At 42.9% G+C, this 19,527-nt stretch overlaps 1 protein-coding gene and 1 long non-coding RNA gene across 8 annotated transcripts in view; one reads left to right on the forward strand and one right to left on the reverse strand.

The window, feature by feature from the left end:
• The window catches only part of LOC132012901 (uncharacterized), a 5,243-nt gene extending 1,016 nt beyond the window's left edge, over positions 1-4,227 (reverse strand). Inside the window, exons 1-2 of the long non-coding RNA XR_009402804.1 lie at positions 3,797-4,227; positions 2,468-2,731 (exon numbers count right to left, since the gene is read on the reverse strand). This is a non-coding gene — a long non-coding RNA (uncharacterized LOC132012901). The remainder of the gene's footprint in view (positions 1-2,467; positions 2,732-3,796) is intronic.
• Positions 1-19,527, forward strand: part of CADM1 (cell adhesion molecule 1) — a 322,952-nt gene that overhangs the window by 254,343 nt on the left and 49,082 nt on the right. For all 7 annotated transcript variants that reach the window (XM_059416660.1, XM_059416661.1, XM_059416664.1 and 4 more), the window contains exons 2-5: positions 4,767-4,913; positions 6,522-6,674; positions 13,031-13,168; positions 15,201-15,359. In XM_059416660.1, the coding sequence (XP_059272643.1) occupies positions 4,767-4,913; positions 6,522-6,674; positions 13,031-13,168; positions 15,201-15,359 (597 nt within the window). The remainder of the gene's footprint in view (positions 1-4,766; positions 4,914-6,521; positions 6,675-13,030; positions 13,169-15,200; positions 15,360-19,527) is intronic.

The following is a 19,527-nucleotide window of genomic DNA, read 5'->3' on the forward strand; positions in this document are numbered from 1 at the left end:
CCCCCACTTTAAAGGTGGAGAACAGGAGACCCAGAGAAGTTCAAACAAGTTGCCTCATGTAATTCAGTTAAGTGCCGAGGCCGGTGTTTGAACTTCTCTGGGTCTCCTGTTCTCCACCTTTAAAGTGGGGGTATTGAAAACTCCAGGAGTTTGAGAGGGAAACGTGTGCAAAGCAGCCAGTGCAGTGCCCGGCCCTAGAGAAACATTTGCTCCCTTACCTGCTTCTCATTTTTTTTTTTTTTAAGATTTATTTATTTATTTATTTGACAGACAGAGATCACAAGTAGGCAGAGAGAGAGCAGGAAGCAGGCTCCCCACTGAGCAGAGAGCCTGATATGGGTCTTGATCCCAGGACCCCAGGATCATGACCCGAGCTGAAGACAGAGGCTTTAACCCACTGAGCCACCCAGGCGCTCCCCTGCTTCTCATTCTAGCGTCAGGCTCTGAGATCTGCCCCATCACCCTCTTCAGGCAGCCGTATCGTGGATGAGGGAGATGCCCATCGGTGCTAGTGTTGTGTGTAATACCCTTAGAAATAATTTGTAACCAAATGAGGTTTCAGGAAAGAATCCATGAGTTAAGCCTGTTGAAGACTGAATGAATAGGGGACGGACGAGCCCGTGGCACCCCCACTCCAGCCCTAACCCATTTGGCTGAAATGGTCTTTACTGATCATAGAATTTTTTTTTTCTTTTCTTAGACAATATGCTTTCTCTGTCTTGTGATAAATGTCCTAGAAGCTTCTAGTTTACTGTGGGAGACTTGCTGGCCTCACCAGCGCCAAAGTTGTATTTTTAGAAATTGGGGGACAAATCGGAAAGTTGTAGGGAATACAATTGCTGATATAAATAAAAATCCATTTTGATTCTTTCTCTTAAACCTCACCCATCCATATACACCAATTAGCAGTCAAAAATGTCTATACTTGTCAGACATTGTTCCGCCCTTAAAATAAATTACCTTGCTGTTAACAGCCTTATTTAATGTCTACGGTATGTTGTACCTACTTGATTTCTCTTGCCCAGAACATGTGCTGTTTCTGCCTTGACAGTATATCTGCTAATTGAGTTTTAGAAAATCAGGAAGGCTTTTCTTAAACGGATTATTTAAGAAAGGCCCCTACATGGCCTGTTTGTACCCTTCTGCTACACATCAAGTTGTGTTCTATAACAACCTAATTGTCATGATATCTATTTCAAGGGGGAATTTATCAAGTCACAGTGCACCCTTCTGTTTGGAAGAAATATTTGAGGATGTGAGCAGAAATTATTTTTACAGAAAGGCTTCAGGCAGTTAAGAGTACTGACATACAAATCGTATTTTCATCACTGTCATTCACATCCCGCGCCTCAAATAAATAGGTCATTATTATTCCATCGCAACCGTCCTATGGCGCCTCAAAGTATGGAGCTCTGTTTAATGTAACTGCTGTCCAGCTGACCCGTGTAATTTATTGGTGATTTTTACAGTGACATTCTCGGGCCACCACCATTAGCCAAGGCACTCTGATCTCTTTCAGCAAAATACTTCATTATCACTTGTGATTTTTTTAGCATTAGTATTATAACCATGTTAACATAGCAAGGAACTGTCATTTTCTGAGACATCAGATTTGAGGTTGGCTTTCGCAATTTCAACAAATAATACAGTAGCAAAGATGATACTACCACGGTTTTGCAGAGCCCATCGTGCGGCAGAGCACACGAGGGCAAAAATGTGCAGATGGCAAAAATTTTACCTGAAGGACTTCATAATAACACACCAAAGTGATCCGGTCTTATGTTACCTAATTATAAGTAGTAATTAAGAATGTATACACTTTTTAACAAGCAACACCCCTGTTTTATTACTTTAATTGCATAAAACATAGGATCACAGTCACCTCCTCTTTGTCTCCCGTCTCCTCTGCTAATGTCTGAGAGCCTTAATGTGGGTCTGGATGGTACTCAGAGAGAACACACCAGCATTCTGAGGAAGGACTGACACTAAAAGGTATAGTTCTACAGAAAGCATCTTATTAGGGTCCAGTGGAATTGTAACTGGCTTTAAGTTCCAGTACCCCCCAAGATGGTGGTCAGGACTTGTAAGGTGCGGTTAATGTTGAAGGGACTGAGGCCTATCCCCGGGCAGTCTTTCTATAGGTTCCTATTATGGTGTTTTTTTTTTTTAAGATTTTATTTATTTATTTGACAGACAGAGATCACAGGCAGGCAGAGAGGCAGGCAGAGAGAGAGGAAGGGAAGCATGCTCCCTGCTGAGCAGAGAGCCCGATGCGGGGCTCCATCCCAGGATCCTGAGATCATGATCTGAGCCGAAGGCAGCAGCTTAACCCACTGAGCCACCCAGGCGCCCCTCTATGGGTTCCTTTTAGAAGTGGGAGATTCTTATTTATGTTGGTAACAGACTTCTTTAGATAGAAGAACTCTCTGCCTACAACCCAGTAGACCCCATTTGGTATTCTAGTCACCTTACAGCAAGTCCCGTGACTTCAGACCGATGCAACGCTGGAATCGTGCAGTTTAATTTTTCTTGAATTTTCTTACTAGATTAGGTTACCCTGAGGAAATAAGGGTATCGTCCTTTTTGTACATACTTTTGCCAGGGCCAGGAAAAAACACCTTGAAAAGCTTGCTTGATTGGCAGGAATTCCCCTTTCCTTGTTCTTTTCTCCAGTCTGGGAATCCACTGCTCCCTCCAGCCAACTTTTGAATTCTGGGTTTGTCACAGAAATCTGCGGAGGGAAAAAGAAGCATTCCTTCGTGGATTTTGTTTTTGTTTTTGTTTCTTGGGATTGTTTTTTTTGTTTGTTTGATTTTTTTTTTTCTTTTTTTTGGATCACTTTTTCTCTTTGTTGTTATTCCACAACATTGTTCACCCCACTAAGCCTTTGCTGCGGAATCAAACTAGGGAAAGTTTCCCCTTTCGCTCACTACAAGGCCTGTGGGCCCGCATGCTCACACCAAGGTTAATTTCCTGCATCAGAGATCTCAAGGCTGGGGTTTCACGTTGGTTGACTCCTCAAGCACCAAGAATTTCTGTTTGTCTGTGGCTCTAATAATTTTGTCCTTATCCCCTAGTTCCCTCCCTTCGAATCCTCTATCAGAGGCTGGTCTGTTTCTAGGTAGATTTGGCTTAAAGCCATCTCAGACACCCTGGTCACACTTCCTCACTGTGTCCTGCCAAAAAAGGGTCCTTCAGCAGAAATTACAATAGCACGTGGAAATCTTCCATTTCTTCTAATTACATCTCTATGTGCGCGCTCTCTCACAATAGTATTTATCTTTGACCTTTGTTTCTAACTGTGAAAAAAGTTGGGGTTTGGGCTTTTCTTTTGTTTTTGTTTGTTTGTTTGTTTTGGTGGGGGGAATGCATGAACCACCCTGATCTATAGTCACCTGGAAAGCTTGGGAAGAGGGACCAGGAGACTCCATTCTCAGATCCATACCACTCACCACGTGGAGTTGCCTGGTAAATGTTGGGATTTGACAACTAGAAAGAGGATGGTGAGGATGATGGCAGCCACCATTTATTCAGTCTTATAGGAAGCTAGACTCGGTGCTAAATGATCTATATTTATTGCCTTCCTCAATCCTTCTGACAGCTCTCTGAGAGGGCTTTGAATTACTGTCCCCATTTTGCAGATGAGAAACTGGTTCAGGGACTTTAAATGCTTTACTTGAAATCATACAGCCAAAAAGCAATCATCTTCTTCCCCTTCCTGATCGACCACCATACCCATCGCCCATGCTACAGTTTTTACTCCACACGTGCAGATTCGATGCCCATTTCCACCCACCTGGCAGTTTCTGGAAGATCAGGACAGTGCCCTGTATTTCTGTATGCTCTGCTGTGCTGGTGCAGAACAGGACATTCAACAATTACTTCATCTTCTGCTCGTCAGTTGAATTCTCTTCTTCCCCTTCCTGTGCTGTGGATCAAATGGGTCATTTACGAGGGGCTGCGGCTCCTGTCACTAATCACAGAAGCAACAAATGAGAGCAGATGTGGAGATAAGCCTTCTATCAGTGAATCCGAAAGCCTTGACTTAGTGAGGAGTTCTGAAAGAGAAAGTCTAAATGGCTAGATGGGGGGCCATCGACAGAAGGAGCAAGGCTCAGGACCGCCCAGGGCTCTGGGTGAGTCATGAAGCCATGAGTTTCTGAGAGCAGAGTAACAGACTGAACTAGGAGCCTTCCCAGGATTTTACTGGGCTTCCAGACAGTCCTAGTTGGGTAGGTCCTCCCTCTCCCACACAGTAAACAGCTGAAGTGCCTATACCTTGAGAATGACGACATCTGCTAACAAGATGAGATTATTTACCGAGCCCGCCTCTCTGCTCCTATTAAGTGGCCCCTAGAGTTTCCTGTGAGGCAACCAAATAGCTTAGCTCAAGGGCATGTGAGCTGAGGGTAGGTATATGCTTTTCCCCTACTCCATCCCTGAGAGCGGCAGTTTCTTAGAAAAGTCAACTCTCTGACCTTTCGGTACCTTTCCAACACACTCCTCAACGGGTACAAGATAGCGGAGGCCGGGACGTTGCATCATGACTTCTAAGAGCATGTTGATCCCAGCCTTAGTTGCATTTTGCCCCTGGGTCTCTCTGGGGTGAACGGACTCCCTTCATGGACGGTGGAGGAAGATGGGAGCCACACCATTGTCGCCCTTGGTGCCCATTTTGGAATACATTTCTTGTCTCTCGTTCTTACGAGAAAATATGAACCAAATTTTAATTGATGGAAATTCTTTTCTCCCTCTTTCTTTTTAAGGCGATGGACAGAATTTGTTTACGAAAGACGTGACAGTGATCGAGGGAGAAGTCGCAACCATCAGCTGTCAAGTCAATAAGAGTGACGACTCCGTGATTCAGCTTCTGAATCCCAACAGGCAGACCATTTATTTCAGAGACTTCAGGCGTAAGTTTCTATCTCTGTAGCATTAGGTGGCAACTTTTTCTTCCTACATATTGTCTTGATAAAGAGATTGCCAAGGCCTCCTTTTCTAAATTTAATGTTAGATGCTTAAAGTTTAGTCAATTCTTCAGAGGGAAGAAGAGACATGCAATCATAATCTTTCTACTTAATAGAAACCTTGAATGGTCCCTTTTAAAAGTAAAGCAGTCTTACTTTGCAATAGGAATTGATTGTAGTAATTCAAGGTGAATTGCAATTGAGTCCCAAATACTTCGCTGACACAAACAACTCAAATAGGGTAAGGCAAGGAAAATATAGCATTCTGCAGGGTGGTCTGTTCAGTTTGAAGATGGAAGTTTCCAAGACAATGTGTGCCTATAAAGAGAAAACCAAAATGTCCTATCACCGTAACCTCTGGTAGACAGAGGTTACCATGGGCTGAAATCTTACCAAATGTAATATCTCTGTAGGTAATTATCAGAACTTAATTGTATATCCCAGAAATGGTTCAGATGCATGTCAGAGTCTTTCAAAAAATGGCTCTTTGGGAGCATGGGTGGCTAATCAAAGCAGATGTCGAGGAATGACCCTTTACATCCGCTTGTCCGCGTTCTCCCCAATGCCCCAGAACATATCATGAACTAGGGAAAGAGTTGGTAAAACTAAGGAACATTGCAGAGGATGAACGAAGGTCAAAGAAGAGGGGCCGGTCATTCTTAGAGTGAATTTTGGTCATTATGAATGAAAGCTAGCCTTTGCCAAAATTGACATAAGGACTTTAAAAGTGAATATTTGAAATTAATAAAAAGCCCACATACCTGACTTTTGCAGTGACTCTGCTTTCCTACGGTTCCTGTTGTGAAGTTGAATGTAATTAGAAAACTGCAGTGGGGGGGGTCTGAGGCTTTGGGAGGCCTGAGGTCATGGATTCCGGGCGGCTCCACCTCCAACCAAACCAAATACAAAGGTGCATCCAAGTTAAATTGGATTGTTTCACTGTGAAGGTTTTTTTGTTTGTTTTGGTTGTTCTGTTTGTTTGTTTTTTGTTTTTTGTTTTTTAAGGACTTCCGTTTTGCTTTTAGAAATTACTAATAATGATTTTTTTTTAATCTTTATAATTTGGAACCAGTTTTTCTTTTTTTTCAAGGCCTCAGATTTTTCGAGACAACTTAAAAGCCTGAACTTCTCAGGGCCTGGAGCCTGCGCTTTCCTTCTGTTTTCATTTTACCGAACTCTGATAGAAAATCTGAAACAATTATGAATCAGGGCAGGTAACAGACAACAAGGGGTGTGCGTGCACGTGCGTGCGAGTGCGTGCGTGAGTGCGTGCATATGCGTGTGTGCGCGCACAGGTGTGCGGCTACACCACAGGCCTCCATGTGTGTCAGTCTCCTTTGGCTGAAGGTTATTTGTCTACACGCGGTTTTGCAGAAGCCCAAAATAATAATTCAGGAAGTATGAAGAAGTACCCAACAGGTACACAAAGACTCGCTCCATTTTTCTTCTCCGTCGTGGCCTTTTGAATCCCCTAACTCTCTCCTCCCCTAGGCAGGGAAAATGGACTGTCTGTTGTCTTCCCCCTAATCACTACCTCTGTGTTTTGTTTCATAGCTTTGAAGGACAGCAGGTTTCAGTTGCTGAATTTTTCTAGCAGTGAACTCAAAGTGTCGCTGACAAACGTCTCAATTTCGGATGAAGGAAGATACTTTTGCCAGCTCTACACTGACCCCCCACAAGAAAGTTACACCACAATCACAGTGCTGGGTAAGGAACGCGTGGGGGGGTGTCTTGGGAAACGGAGTCGGGGAGCCCTTACCGGATGGCTTCCAGCAGCAAGGAAGAGGCTAATGGTAAATTTTGTTATTCAAACCTGTTGTAGGATGGATCGCTGCCCTGTTGCTGAATTTTAAAAATAGCCTATTTTACCAAACACTTTAAGGAATGGCAATCAGCAGTCTTTATAGATCCCACCTGCTCTTGGGTTCAACCCTCAAGCTTCAGAAGCAAAGATCCAGAGAATGTAGAGCCCTGAGATGAATCACTCACCACATGAAACGTCATTGCTTCTGAACGACCAGGATTTTTTTTCTTTCTTTCTTTCTTTTTTTTTTTTTTTGTTCCTTCTGTGCAGGAGAAAAGGAGGTAGGCTACCACATCTGTATTGTACCCTGTGGCAGAGCTCACTTATAAAGTCCCCTTAATGAATTTTCCTTCTGCGTTACATCATTTAATATCGTTGATCTCATATCTGGCTTTACTCACCGCCTTGTGTATTGCTTCTACTCTAGACGACGCTGTAAAAATCATACCCCATGAACACACACTTTGCCACAAATTACAACCATTGGACATAAAAGAATTGAGAGCTTCTAGGGAGAGGAGGCTGATAATAAGCCAGGCCTGTCGACAGGCTGCTGAGGACACTTCGAGGGAGTTGAATGTCTTCAGTGACGATCACCAGGTTGTGATTTTCAGGAAAAATCCAACAGCTAACTTTCCATATTTAGATTTTGATGGAGTCAGCAGATATCCCTGTGTTGAAGGTGGTCTGAATTAGTCACCTCTTAGACAAATGTGTATACCAGTACATAACAGCAGCTGATGTGGGTTTTTTAAACCGAGTTTTCAAGGACGTACACTAAGGCATGAGGCAAGATCTCTGATTTACACCTTCAGAAAGACGATGCATCAAAGTCTATTTGCGGCGGCAGAGTGCAGCTTTTCGGTGTAATGATATGAAGATTAAGGAGGAAAGATAAATATGAAGGACGTTTCTGCTTGGTGTGTGTGAACATACATGTATTTATGGATGTCCATATGGGGCTGCTGCCTCATTACTCTGTTTAAACACAGCTGTAAAAGGGGAAATAATTCTTCATTCATTAAACTAAAACGTGTCCCTAGTGCTTACATACATGTTCTTGATAAGAGGAATACTGATTTGGGGAAGTCCTGTTGCAATTTCTAACAGAGTCTGTGTTGAACGATAGATGACTTTCAGATGTACGTGTCTGCTTTAATTTTAGCGTAATCCCTCTTAAACCTGAAGAAATAATAAGCGTGAAAGGTTTTGCTGGAATGACTTCTTCTGGTGTTTTACAGATGTGCCTTGAGGTTTTCTGTCCATGTAGTTGTTCAGAAGTATTTGAAAATAGTGTGCAGTGTGTGACTCCAGTAGGCAGCCATCCGCCCATGGATCCATCATTGATTATGGCCTTTGCACGAGAGTTACAGCAGTGGAATGGGATAGTGTAGTTTTTAGGGTGTTTTCTACATCTAAAGATAGTGTACCTGACTATCTTTCACAGGAAGAAATGATAAGAAGAGAGAAGAGCCATCCCGCCTGGGTTACAGAGCACATAGTACAAATCTAGAACCATAGGCTTTGAAACAGACCCTACAGTTCTGGCTCACAACCTTTGTGTCTTTTAGCCTGGGTTGTTTTCAGTAAAATCCCAAATGCTGCCGTTTTCGAGACTTTTCCCTGAAGGTGCACATCTTTTGTCTTCGGGAGTACGTCTGACCACGGGCAAGCAGTGACTGCTTGTCAGTTTCCGGAATTGTGTACATTTGTTCGCGAACCCACTGGATTAGGTTAGTTTGGATGACTATGCCCAGTGCTTGGGAGTCAGCCTGACAGCGCTAGACTTCCGAGAGGCATTTATGGCTGTAATCCTACTGGAGGCCTGATTATTCTAGAAGTAATAGGTTCCTGCTTGTATTGTATAGAAGCATTAACTTAAACATACTTAAGAGTAATACCGGGAGATGCTTTTTCTGCAGATATTATGTATTCATTTAATATCCTTTCCATTGAATTGACTCTAGGAGCCTTTGACAGAGTGAAATTGTTGTCATCAGTGTTTCAGTCTTTCATATTCCAAAATCTGACAATTTCCACTCATACTCCTATATTCAAACCTTCTTCCTAAGGTTTAGAATTTTCAGATATTCTAATGAATGAATAGTGATCTATTAGCATCTTCGTTTCTATCTATGGTTCTCTGAAAAGGACTCCGTATATACTTACACAGCTGTCAAACTTCTTGATAGGTTGGAGATGCTCCCTTTGGTGCATGTGTCTATTAGCTGTTTGAAGCATTCAGCAAAAATTTCAGCATAATTGTAAGACGTGGAGATGGTTATTTGTTAGTTGCTGTTACGTGAATTATCTGATCCATGTAAAAACTGAAAACTTGTCAATGGTATTTTGCACACATTTGGGTGCCTTTTAGGATGCTACATTCACTCCTTCCACTTGTGTGACTTTGTTCTTTTCTCTCGATCATAGTGTAGAACTCCCTTTATACCAGTATTCGTGGAAACAGTGTAATGAGAAAGAGAAGACACCCCTTTAAGATAAATATAGTTACTGATAATAGCAGCAATATTATTACAGTCCTGTCCTTCTAAGATTAGTGTTCACTCTTAAGATTCCAGGAACAGGAGAACCTAATTATTTCAAAGGGTTTTGGAGTGAGATTTCACATACTGATCAGCTTTAAGACTCCTCTTTTGTTGTAATTAATGTGTGACTCATCTTGATATTGCTGATTTTTTTTAATGTTGTAGGCGTAATGTTTATAATGAGCACTCTTATAGATTTGAGGTTAGCTGAGAAGAACCTTGACATTTCTTTGCTATTTTCTAGTATTTCCCCCTGTGATTTTCATTCAGGTTTTCATCTGTATGCACCTCCTTACATACATCTTTGGTTATTTTCCTTAACGGCCGCAGGCAGTTTTTACTAAATGTGTCTGTTTAGTAGAGCACGTTTAAGTGTATTCTCTGGTTAGTAGCGGTTTTAATTCATTTTTCCCACAAATGGATTTTTACACTGTACTAATCACTTTTATATTACAGTAGGCATTGTGGAGTTGAAGGGAGAATGGGGTACAATTAATAGACCAAAATAAATTTGGAGTTTTTCTTGTCTGGTCCCTTTTTTTTTTTTTTTTAGAAAGACTTAAATCACCTCGTTTATATTTTCCAAAGCTTCTTTGTACTTAAAAAAAAAATCAGAGAAGTCACCTTTATAGCTAATATCAACAAACCACTGTGACTCCCATGATTCAATTTGATTTCAGGTATACAAATCACACAGTTCCCACTACCCTTAACTGTTTTCTTCTTCTCATCTTAGTGAAGTCAGAAATCCTGGCCACAATCTTGAAAACACTGTGGACTTGGAATAAAGTCACTCAGCTCTTTCTCAGGATGCTTTTCTCAATGAAAACTTCTTTATTTTTCTGCACTGGTCCCGTTTTCCAAGATGTGGCAAGTTGTCCCCATGTTCACTTTAGCAAAGTGAAGTTAGATGATGTCAGTCAGCTCTTCGTGAAGATGACCCAAGGACCTAGTATGGGTATAGGTGTCCCCCTGAAGGGTCAGGGGACTTGATGGCATGTCTATTGTAGAAGAAGAAGAAGCAGCATGGGCGATGCCAACCAATAGGTAATCCAAAACAGAGAGGGTCTCTTTGCTGCTGGTCAGGCTCTGAGCCTCCAAACAACATCTAAGAGGCACTGGTAGGCGTTCCTCTTGGCTTAATTGTACGTGCACTTTCCCATCTCCTTCCTTTGAACTGGCAGTCGTGATTGCTAATGCAGAAAGAACGTGCTGTCCCATCCACGACCGCCTCCATCTTACAGACAGAAAGACCACCGAAGAGGAGCAGCTAGTGGTGTTTAGGGGAGCCTGTGATGAGGACTAAGCGGTCTTCAGGCCCAGCTCGGCAAAGGAGAGAATGAAGGAAAGAGCCCCAGGAACACACAGGAAATGAATGCCTGGCAAAGCCCGTGTTGGGAGGCTGGGTGCCATTGAGACTTGACAGTGGAGCGTTCAGGAACCTTTAATGACTCCGGGATCTCTTCCTGCCGAGATTCCCAGGTTACCACAGAGCTACCGGCAAGGTTTTTCTTCAAAGTTACACAAGCGGACTGGAATCCGCCGGACTCCATTGCCCTCTTTGTCCTATCCAAAGAGGATCACTTTCTCTGAGTGAAACCTACTCAGTTTGAATTTCCTTAAATTGCATATCACTTCTCAGTCACTGTACTCAATCCCATTTCTCGTTGGGCGTCATGGCAAATGCCAACATCAAGAATGATTTCCATCACTCTCCTTTTACTTCTGTCTGAACCTTGATAGAAATACTATTGTCTGACTTTGATTCCTCCATGTGAGGGGCTGTGGGGGGTGGCGTTCCTATGTCTTTTACTCTTTGGTGATTTCATCCTCTTGCCTCTTACTTCTTCCTCCTAGCTCACCGGGATCTTATTTTCTTCAGGCTTGGGCAATCTTTTCCTCCGACATTCGCTCTAACAATAGCATTTTGTTTCTATATTCCTGTGATACCACACTCAGAATTTGGTAGTATTTGTTGGTCCAAAACATCCAGTCTCTGTGTGGATTCCCTATCAACTCTCTAGGCGTACGTGATGAAAATCTATAACCATCCCGATTATCATCTGGAAAGAATATCTACGTTCAGGAAATAGCTAGCTAAAGTCGCCCCATTTACTTTTGTCACTGCCTTTCTGTGTCTCTTAAAACACTGGCAGATGTGCAGCTCCAAATTGGATGTTAGACTATCTCTCTTTATGCTTATGTATTTTTTTTTAAATGTAAGCGAGGGTAGTTCTTTGCCATGTTTAACTACTCATTTGGGCCATATCACTTTGGCAACACATCCACTTGAGCAAATGTGTTCTTTTCCTTTTCCGTGGGGAACAAAGAAGGGGCCTGCTTTTGCTCTAATAGTCACCCCTCCACACACACACACACACACACCCCACACACTGTCTTGCTGGGAAACATAAGCAACATGCCATTTTTCCTTTTTCTTTTCCATCGTTCTCTGTAGGAGTTTTCAAGTGCTTCAAGTCAATGTAAAAGTCTCCCTGTGCACAGAATTTTACATTGGACTCAAACAGTTGGAAATCCCAAATACGTGGTTTAATCCCATAATTTATTGAAGCGGTATCAGAGATATATTATTCAACTTGATCATCAGGATGGCATGTTTATACATATTTAATTTCTTGTTTCTCTTCTGAGTTGAGAAACTTATTAATCATAACTCTCAGAACTGTCTTTGCTTATTCATGGTGGTCAGAGCACATAGTCTGAGATTCACTCTGCCAAATTCCGTATTCCTACTGATTTTTATTTCAAGAAGCTCTGTCTTGTGGTAAGGTTGCACCTGATGTGAAGTCTCCCTGTCAGCTCGGTTTCATAAAAAATAACATGCTTTCTCACCATCCCCATCACCCTACCTTCTCTGCATCTGATATTCCGCACTTTAGCCCCCGAATATTTTATTCCATCTTATTCCATATGCTTAATATGCTTAAAGAAGAGTGGTTTTATTTCTGACATATAAAATGGACTTGCAGGCACTTAATAGTCTCTTTCACCTTTGCTTTCTAAAATCTGGAGCATTAGATTTCAGAACATGGGAAAATTAATGCAAATTAACTGGCACATCCTACCTTACCACATCTTCCCATCCAGTGGATTTTATTACAACGCCGTCCGTCGGCGGTCATGATTGTATCCCAGTTCTTTATGGATAATTTCAATGGAACAGAACTCGTTCTAAAGCACGAGTTTTCCGTTTGTGCTTATGGTGAGCGATTCTTTTAAGGGACTCTTAAGTTTTCGATCTTTTGTGATTCTCTTCAAGATCTTTCTATATGAAGATTGAAATCCAAGGGTTGAGTTCAAGGACAGAGAGTCCTTCCAGATCCTTCCCAATGAGGATGATAAATTCACTAGCATGTACTTGTCTTACTTTTCGATCTATGTTCTGGTCAGTTTTCTAATAACTGATGGTAACTAATACCACTGTTGTTATAACTTGGTCACTGATGACTCAGGAGTGGGAGACTGGACATTTTATAAGATAATTTTAGGAGAGAAATTCTCAATTAACCACTTTGACATAATTCACACTCTTAATGATGTCTTTGTACTTCTTTTTTCCCCTCTGGTAGCAGTTCGTTTTAAAATCCCATCAGGAATGTCCACTGGTTGTCTCCTCTTTTTGGTAGCGGTGGTGCGAATTTCTAATGAAAAGAGGGCTATGTGCAGAAATGGATTCTGTGTTTCATTTGTAGTCCCTCCACGCAACCTGATGATCGATATCCAGAAAGACACAGCGGTGGAAGGCGAGGAGATTGAAGTCAACTGCACTGCCATGGCCAGCAAACCAGCCACAACCATCAGGTGGTTCAAAGGGAACAAGGAGCTAAAAGGTGAGGGGCAGACTGCCCTTTCCAGAAGTATTGGGCGGGCCCCTGACTCCGGCAAAGCCACACCTTGTGGGAGATGAAAGATGAATGCCAAACATGTCCCTAAAACAAAAATATCCACATAAACAGGGCCCCTAATCAATTACTAAATGCGTCTGAAGCCACAGCCTAAAGGCGTCTTATTGACTCTAATGCATATCCTCCCCCTGTGGTTTGAGGGTTTGTGGAGAAAGGTGCTGCTAGATTTTGACTCCGGCGCTCAGAAAGAACTAGAACTCTTTAGACAAGGAAGAGCCACTATTGGGGTGTTCCCCTGAACTCCAGGTGTCCATGTTGTCCCTCAGTTCTCATTCACCCTCTGACCTACGATAGGTTAGCTCCCCAGATTCTCATGTTAGACATTTAAAAAACACGGTGAATTCTGCCTCCTTCTAACATGGATCCCTGCACCATCAGCTCACTGACTCTGCTTTCCTGTAGGGGCAGGTGCGTTAAGTGTGAGAAGGATTGTACCCTCGCTGTGGATCTGCAGACACGCCCCTTCTCGTGGAATCTGTAGCTCATGTGCACGTTTCAACAGCCTGCTCTTTGGCAAAGTTCGCCATTTGTGATTATGGCTCAGGCTGCTCCTTTAATGCTGTTCCCCACCCTCTCTCCCTGGGCCGAGGCTGCCCCTCATTGGATTCCTGGACCTTCTAATATCTGCCCCCTTCGGCAGCACCTCGGCCGCAGCCTGGACCCAGGCTGAGCCTTCTGTGTCGGCCATCCTGAGGAGGAGGGCAGGTCAGCCCTCCTACCCCTTCCTTTCCAAGGCTGCTTTGGAAGTAGTACCCCATGGCTCATACAGCTCTGGTCATCTGACAGAAGTGCCAGCTGTGCTTAGCAATTTCTGCTAAAATGGGGATATTACTATTACAGAGTGTATGCGATTCTTGGGCAGATGAAATGAGTGAATGTTTGTAAAGCGTGCAGCTGTATCTGGGCCAAGGTAAGTGCTTGGTGTGTGCTTCTTGAATAAATCAGGAGTGCCAGGAAGAAAAGAATAAGGCCTTTTAGAAAGGGGATATAAAAATCTATATCTAGAAACAGATAAATCTATATATAACAGCTTCAGTTTCAAAAAGCTTGCTCTGTTTAATCTCCTATTTCCTAGGTATGGTTTTGGAAGGAAGGAGTTTCTCATTTCCCCTCTGCTTTTCTAAGTGAATTGAGCCATTAAATGCGTACCGATAAGTACAAAACATTAAAAGAAAGTTAATGGTGCGCCATGTCCCAGGGAGCGCTGAGTTCAGGAAAGGGGCCGCGTTGGCCTATTCATCCCGTCCGGAAGCCTCCTCCCTCCTTTTCTGGGTGTTCTTGGACGTGTCTCCCATCTGGCCCGAAGCCTCTATCTTACTTTGCTCTACCCACTGCCAGTGCGGTTTTGTTGTTGTTGCTGCTGTTGTTTTGTGGTCTTCCAAAAGTCTCAGAGTTTAAACATTTCAATTACAATTTCAATTATGTAAATCCAGTTAGTTACTTTCCCTGGTAATTGTTGCTGAGGGAGGTGGGCATTGGGGCTTGTTTATATCTCTGTTCCTGATTGAATTACTTCAGGGATTTGGATGATGTCCTGGAATTTTTAAACCACATGACAGCCTACTAGACGTTTCAAGTTCAGATGGCGGTTAGGGGTGCAAAGCACTTCTCTTTTTCCTCCTCCAAAATGCCTTAAGCAGTCAGATGGCAACGTGGTTCAACTTTCAGCTGCCTTTTAGTGGGAGGTTTCAAGATAGAAGACAACATATGTAATATATTTAAATAAAAATAGTATCTATTATGTGGGGTAGAAATACATCTTACATACTCTCCTGCAAGGTTGAGAATTAGAAAATTCTCATTTTATCTGCTGTCTACCCACAGCATACCCTTATCCCGAGTGACTTCCATCGTCTCGGGTACAATAGCAATGTTGGGGCGGGGAGAGGAGCCTGTAGAAAGAGAGCGATAGGAACTCACTCAGCTCTGATGTCTCGGCATATTCCGTGTCCCCCAGGCAAATCGGAGGTGGAGGAGTGGTCAGACATGTACACGGTGACCAGTCAGCTGATGCTGAAGGTGCACAAGGAGGACGACGGGGTCCCCGTGATCTGTCAGGTGGAGCATCCAGCTGTTACCGGAAACTTGCAGACCCAGCGGTACCTTGAAGTACAGTGTGAGTACCTGTCCTCGTCCGTTCAGGCTGCTCTAACAAAGCAGCACCAAGTAGCTTATGGGCAACAGTCATTTATGACTCCATTCTGGAGGCTAGGACGTCCGAGAACAAGGCGCACCAGCACGGCTGTGTTCTAGAGAAAACCCTCCCTCTTCCTGGTTCAGAGTCACTGCCTTGTCCCTGCATCCTCTCCTGGCGGAAGGGGCTAGAGATCTCTAGAGCAGCTTTCAGGAGGGCACTAATCCCATTCGTGAGGGCTCCGCCCCCAGGACCTGAGCACCTCCCAAAGGCCCCGCCTCTTCATATCACCCCAGTGGGATTCCAGCACAGGAATTTGGGGAGGGAACGACACAGGCCTTTGTTCCAATCATAGCAGTACCTGAATATTTTATCCTGAGGGCACAGAGTAGCAGTTGGTGAAAAACACTTGAGAAGCCATTTATTGAATACATATGATAGAGTTTCTATCTTGTTGTCTCAGTAGTAAAATAATCAAAGGATTATTTTATTGAAACACTGCCATACTATAGAGTGCCAGTGAGGATTTTCAAAATACTACATTTAACCCAAATGTAAAATTTTAAAACGATTCCAATCTGTTCTATCACATGACTCAATTAATTGCATTTTGTGAGTGTTGACGGTAATCATTTCTTTGTCAACTTCACAATCGAGGGTGGTCCCTCCCACTTTCTTAGCCCCAGCAGAAGTGCTGATTTTTTTTTCTTTTTTTTAATATATAGAGGGTCTTTTCTTCCCATTCTCCATCAGCATTTTGCTTTAAATTGCATGTTCTCTTCCATTTTTAACTTAAAGTATAGCAATGAGTTTAAAAGTGGAACTCTTTGGGATCGGTGCCACAATTTCAATGGCTTCATCAATAACGGCTAGATCGTGGGGAGTGAGGTGGTGTCCTCACTGTGCCCAATGAACTGAAGACGCTCTCCGTGTTTTCTCTGAGGACTCTCGTGCTTGCCAAAGTATTTTCTGCACAAAACCATCCTTGCAGCAAAGTTGTGGCCAAGTAGCCAACACCTCACTTTTTTTCAGAGATCTGTAACTGAGCATCTGAAAGATGGCAAGTGACATTTGAGTGTGCAGAGTGGGACTGGTGTAAGAGTTTGGTTAGAAAGGCAACCCCCTGGGGTCTGATAAAGGCAAAGCATTACCATCTCTCCATTAATTTCCTAGCACTGCCGTAACTAATTATCACCAACTTCGTGGCTTAACACAACCAATTTATTCTCTCATAGTTCTAGAGGACTGAACACCAACGTTGAAGTGTTAGGAGGGCCACACTCGTTCAAAAGGGCTCTGGGAGAAGAGCTTTCCTTGCCTTTTCTGGCTCCTGGGGGCCCCAGATAGTCCTTGGTGTGAGGCATGTCTTTCTCACCTCTTGCTTTGTCTCAACTTGGCCTTCTCTTTTCTGCATGTGTCCTATAAGGACATTTGCTGTTGAAGTCATTGCCCACCCAGCTAATCCAGAATGGTCTTATCTCAAGATCCTGAACTTGATACACCCACAAAGACATCTCTTTCCAAATAAGGCCATATTCGCAGGTTCCGGGGCTAGAAGTGAGCATGTGTCTTGAGGGCCACCATTGCCTGAGCAAAACGGGGGCCAGGGAAAGGTGTAAAATGTGGCTTCTAATCGTTTCTCTACTTTGTGGCTAAAGTTAAATGTGAAAAGTTGCTTCCAAGACGCCAATCCTGTTCTCACCTTTTCTTACTCAATGAGTTTGGCTCAATTTAACATTACATAATGCAGGTTTTTCTTGTTAATTCATTTCATCTCCATCATTATGTAGCTTCATTATAGGCATCATGCTTATAATTTTCATATCACCAAAACTATTGTGGCGTAATGTCCCTATAATGGGAAAACAGAAATGATCAGATATTATCTAAATTGGCAGATAGTAGATTTCTTGTGACTTTGTTAATATGTAATTCATTTAAGCAAACTTAATATCCATTAACTTTCCTTGTAGGGGCCCATTAGCTTTAATAATACATTAACTCCTTTGTGAAACCTGAGTAGACATTCACCCAGTCCCCGCCCCTAAACTCTTCCAGTGTCCCAAGTATCTTCCAAATAGAATATAGCCCCACCCACCTATGAAATTATACTCGCTCCCAAATGCAAAATATTATAAGCACTGTACCTCCTACCTCTTGGAAGACTTGATAATGATCTTTATAAGCCTTGTCTTCCATCTTCTGTAGGTTCAAGAGAGATTTATCCTTCTAAGTACAAGGAGTAAAACTGCATACCTGAATTCCTTTGACCTCAGTCTCCTACTAGCCCTCACCCACAGGGAAGTGACAGTGCCTTCCAAAAACAAAGACACAACTATTGATCATGTTGAACTCTAACATGGCACCATTGGAGGGTTCTTGTCTTACAAGAGTCGAAGAATGAATCTTGCGGGTCATAGGGGGAAGGAAGTGAAAGTTTCTTAAGAGAAGGCGAGAACAGAAAGTGCTCTCTAGAGTGACAGGGGTACCAGATGGGTTGCCGCGGGGGGCTTTTTATGGCCATCTTTTATAGAAAACTGACTGGGGAACTTGGTAAATACCTCATCTATAAATTAGGACAAATAAGGTAGATTTGTAAATATTATGGAAATGTCTCATCTGTATTTAGAACAAACAAGGTAGATTTGTTATATTCCCTTCTTTCTGGCTAATATCTTGTTTATAGTATTTCTCCGCATGTGGAACTTTCTGTGAGCCTGGTTACAGAGCCCCCTTTACCTGTCTCTTCCTACCTAGCTGCGCTGCTTCCTTACTCAGCACATTTTTATGGGAGACTATTGTTTCTTGTTTTTGTTGGTGTGTGTATGTGTGTGGTTATCCGAAGTGAGCCACACAAGCATTTTCTTCTTGATATTTAACTTTTTGGAATGTATATAAAGAGAAAGTCTTTCTACATAAAAGAAGGTTAAGAGTTACCAACCATTTTATTAATCTGAGTGGGAATTGAGAGTCTTCCTTGGCATCTTAAATAAGACTCAGTGTTCAAGAAAGTTTAACTTGATAGGGTGCCTGGGTGGCTCAGCCAGTGAAGCGTCTGCCTTCGGCTCAGGTCATGATCCCAGGGATCGAGCCCCACATTGGGCTCCTTGTTCAGGAGAGAGTCTGCTTCTCCCTCAGCTCCTCTTCCTACTCGTGCTCTCTCTCAGATAAATAAATAAAATCTTTATTAAAAAAAGAAAGAAAGAAAGTCACCTGATCATTCACTGCCCTCCTTTCCCGGAGTGCTATTGACAGCTCGGGAGAGTCAGCTAGGAATTCCTTCAGTAGCTCCTCCAGACACAGAACCCTCTGCATCATAGCCTGCCAGCTTTATTCTCCTGAACACCAGCCACTATGCAACAACCAAAGGGCTCCTGCCTCCGATGCCTAAGGCACTCGGTCTTTGAGCACTAAGGCTTTGTTGGTCATTGGCGTCTGCCAGTGGGCCAACTCCATCCCTCTCACAGCCACCCCCCACTCGGCAGTCAGGCAGCACCGCGACTTGATGGCAATGGGAAGAGATACTTAAATACATGACATTGAACAGCCAGTCCGCGTGGATGTGGGACCATTTTAGATACTCCGTGAGGAGTATTCGACCCTCATTTTGTATTTGGCCCAAACCCTTAGCATCCCTTTGTATTTGGCCCAACCCTTAACCTTCTTAAACACCCCTTTAGGAGTCCATAGATCTGGAGAAGATGAACAAAATCACAGATCCACCACATTTTGCTTTCAGTTTAAGGAGTCTGCTTATCCTACAGAGTTAATCTTAACTTCATTTATCTGAGGACCAGTTTTCCCATATCCACAGGTGGTCTATACTCAACTCATTTAGAATTTATCTTTAAGTCACTTTATTGCTTTTCCCTAACAAAGGCCTGTGAAAAAATACCAAATTAGGAATTTTATTTTGCTAGGTGTGTTATGTTTAATAAACATAAAATAAGTACATAACTATTATTTTTAATATCCTTTTCTTTGGTACCTAAAAAGATTTTTTTTTTTAAGATTTTATTTATTTATTTGACAGACAGAGATCACAAGTAGGAAGAGAGGCCGGCAGAGAGAGAGAGAGAGAGAGAGAGAGGGAAGCAGGCTCCCTGCTGAGCAGAGAGCCCAATGTGGGGCTCTATCCCAGGGTCCTGGG

This window comes from Mustela nigripes, chromosome 1, assembly GCF_022355385.1.
Source record: "Mustela nigripes isolate SB6536 chromosome 1, MUSNIG.SB6536, whole genome shotgun sequence".
Classification (NCBI taxonomy): Eukaryota; Metazoa; Chordata; class Mammalia; order Carnivora; family Mustelidae; genus Mustela; species Mustela nigripes.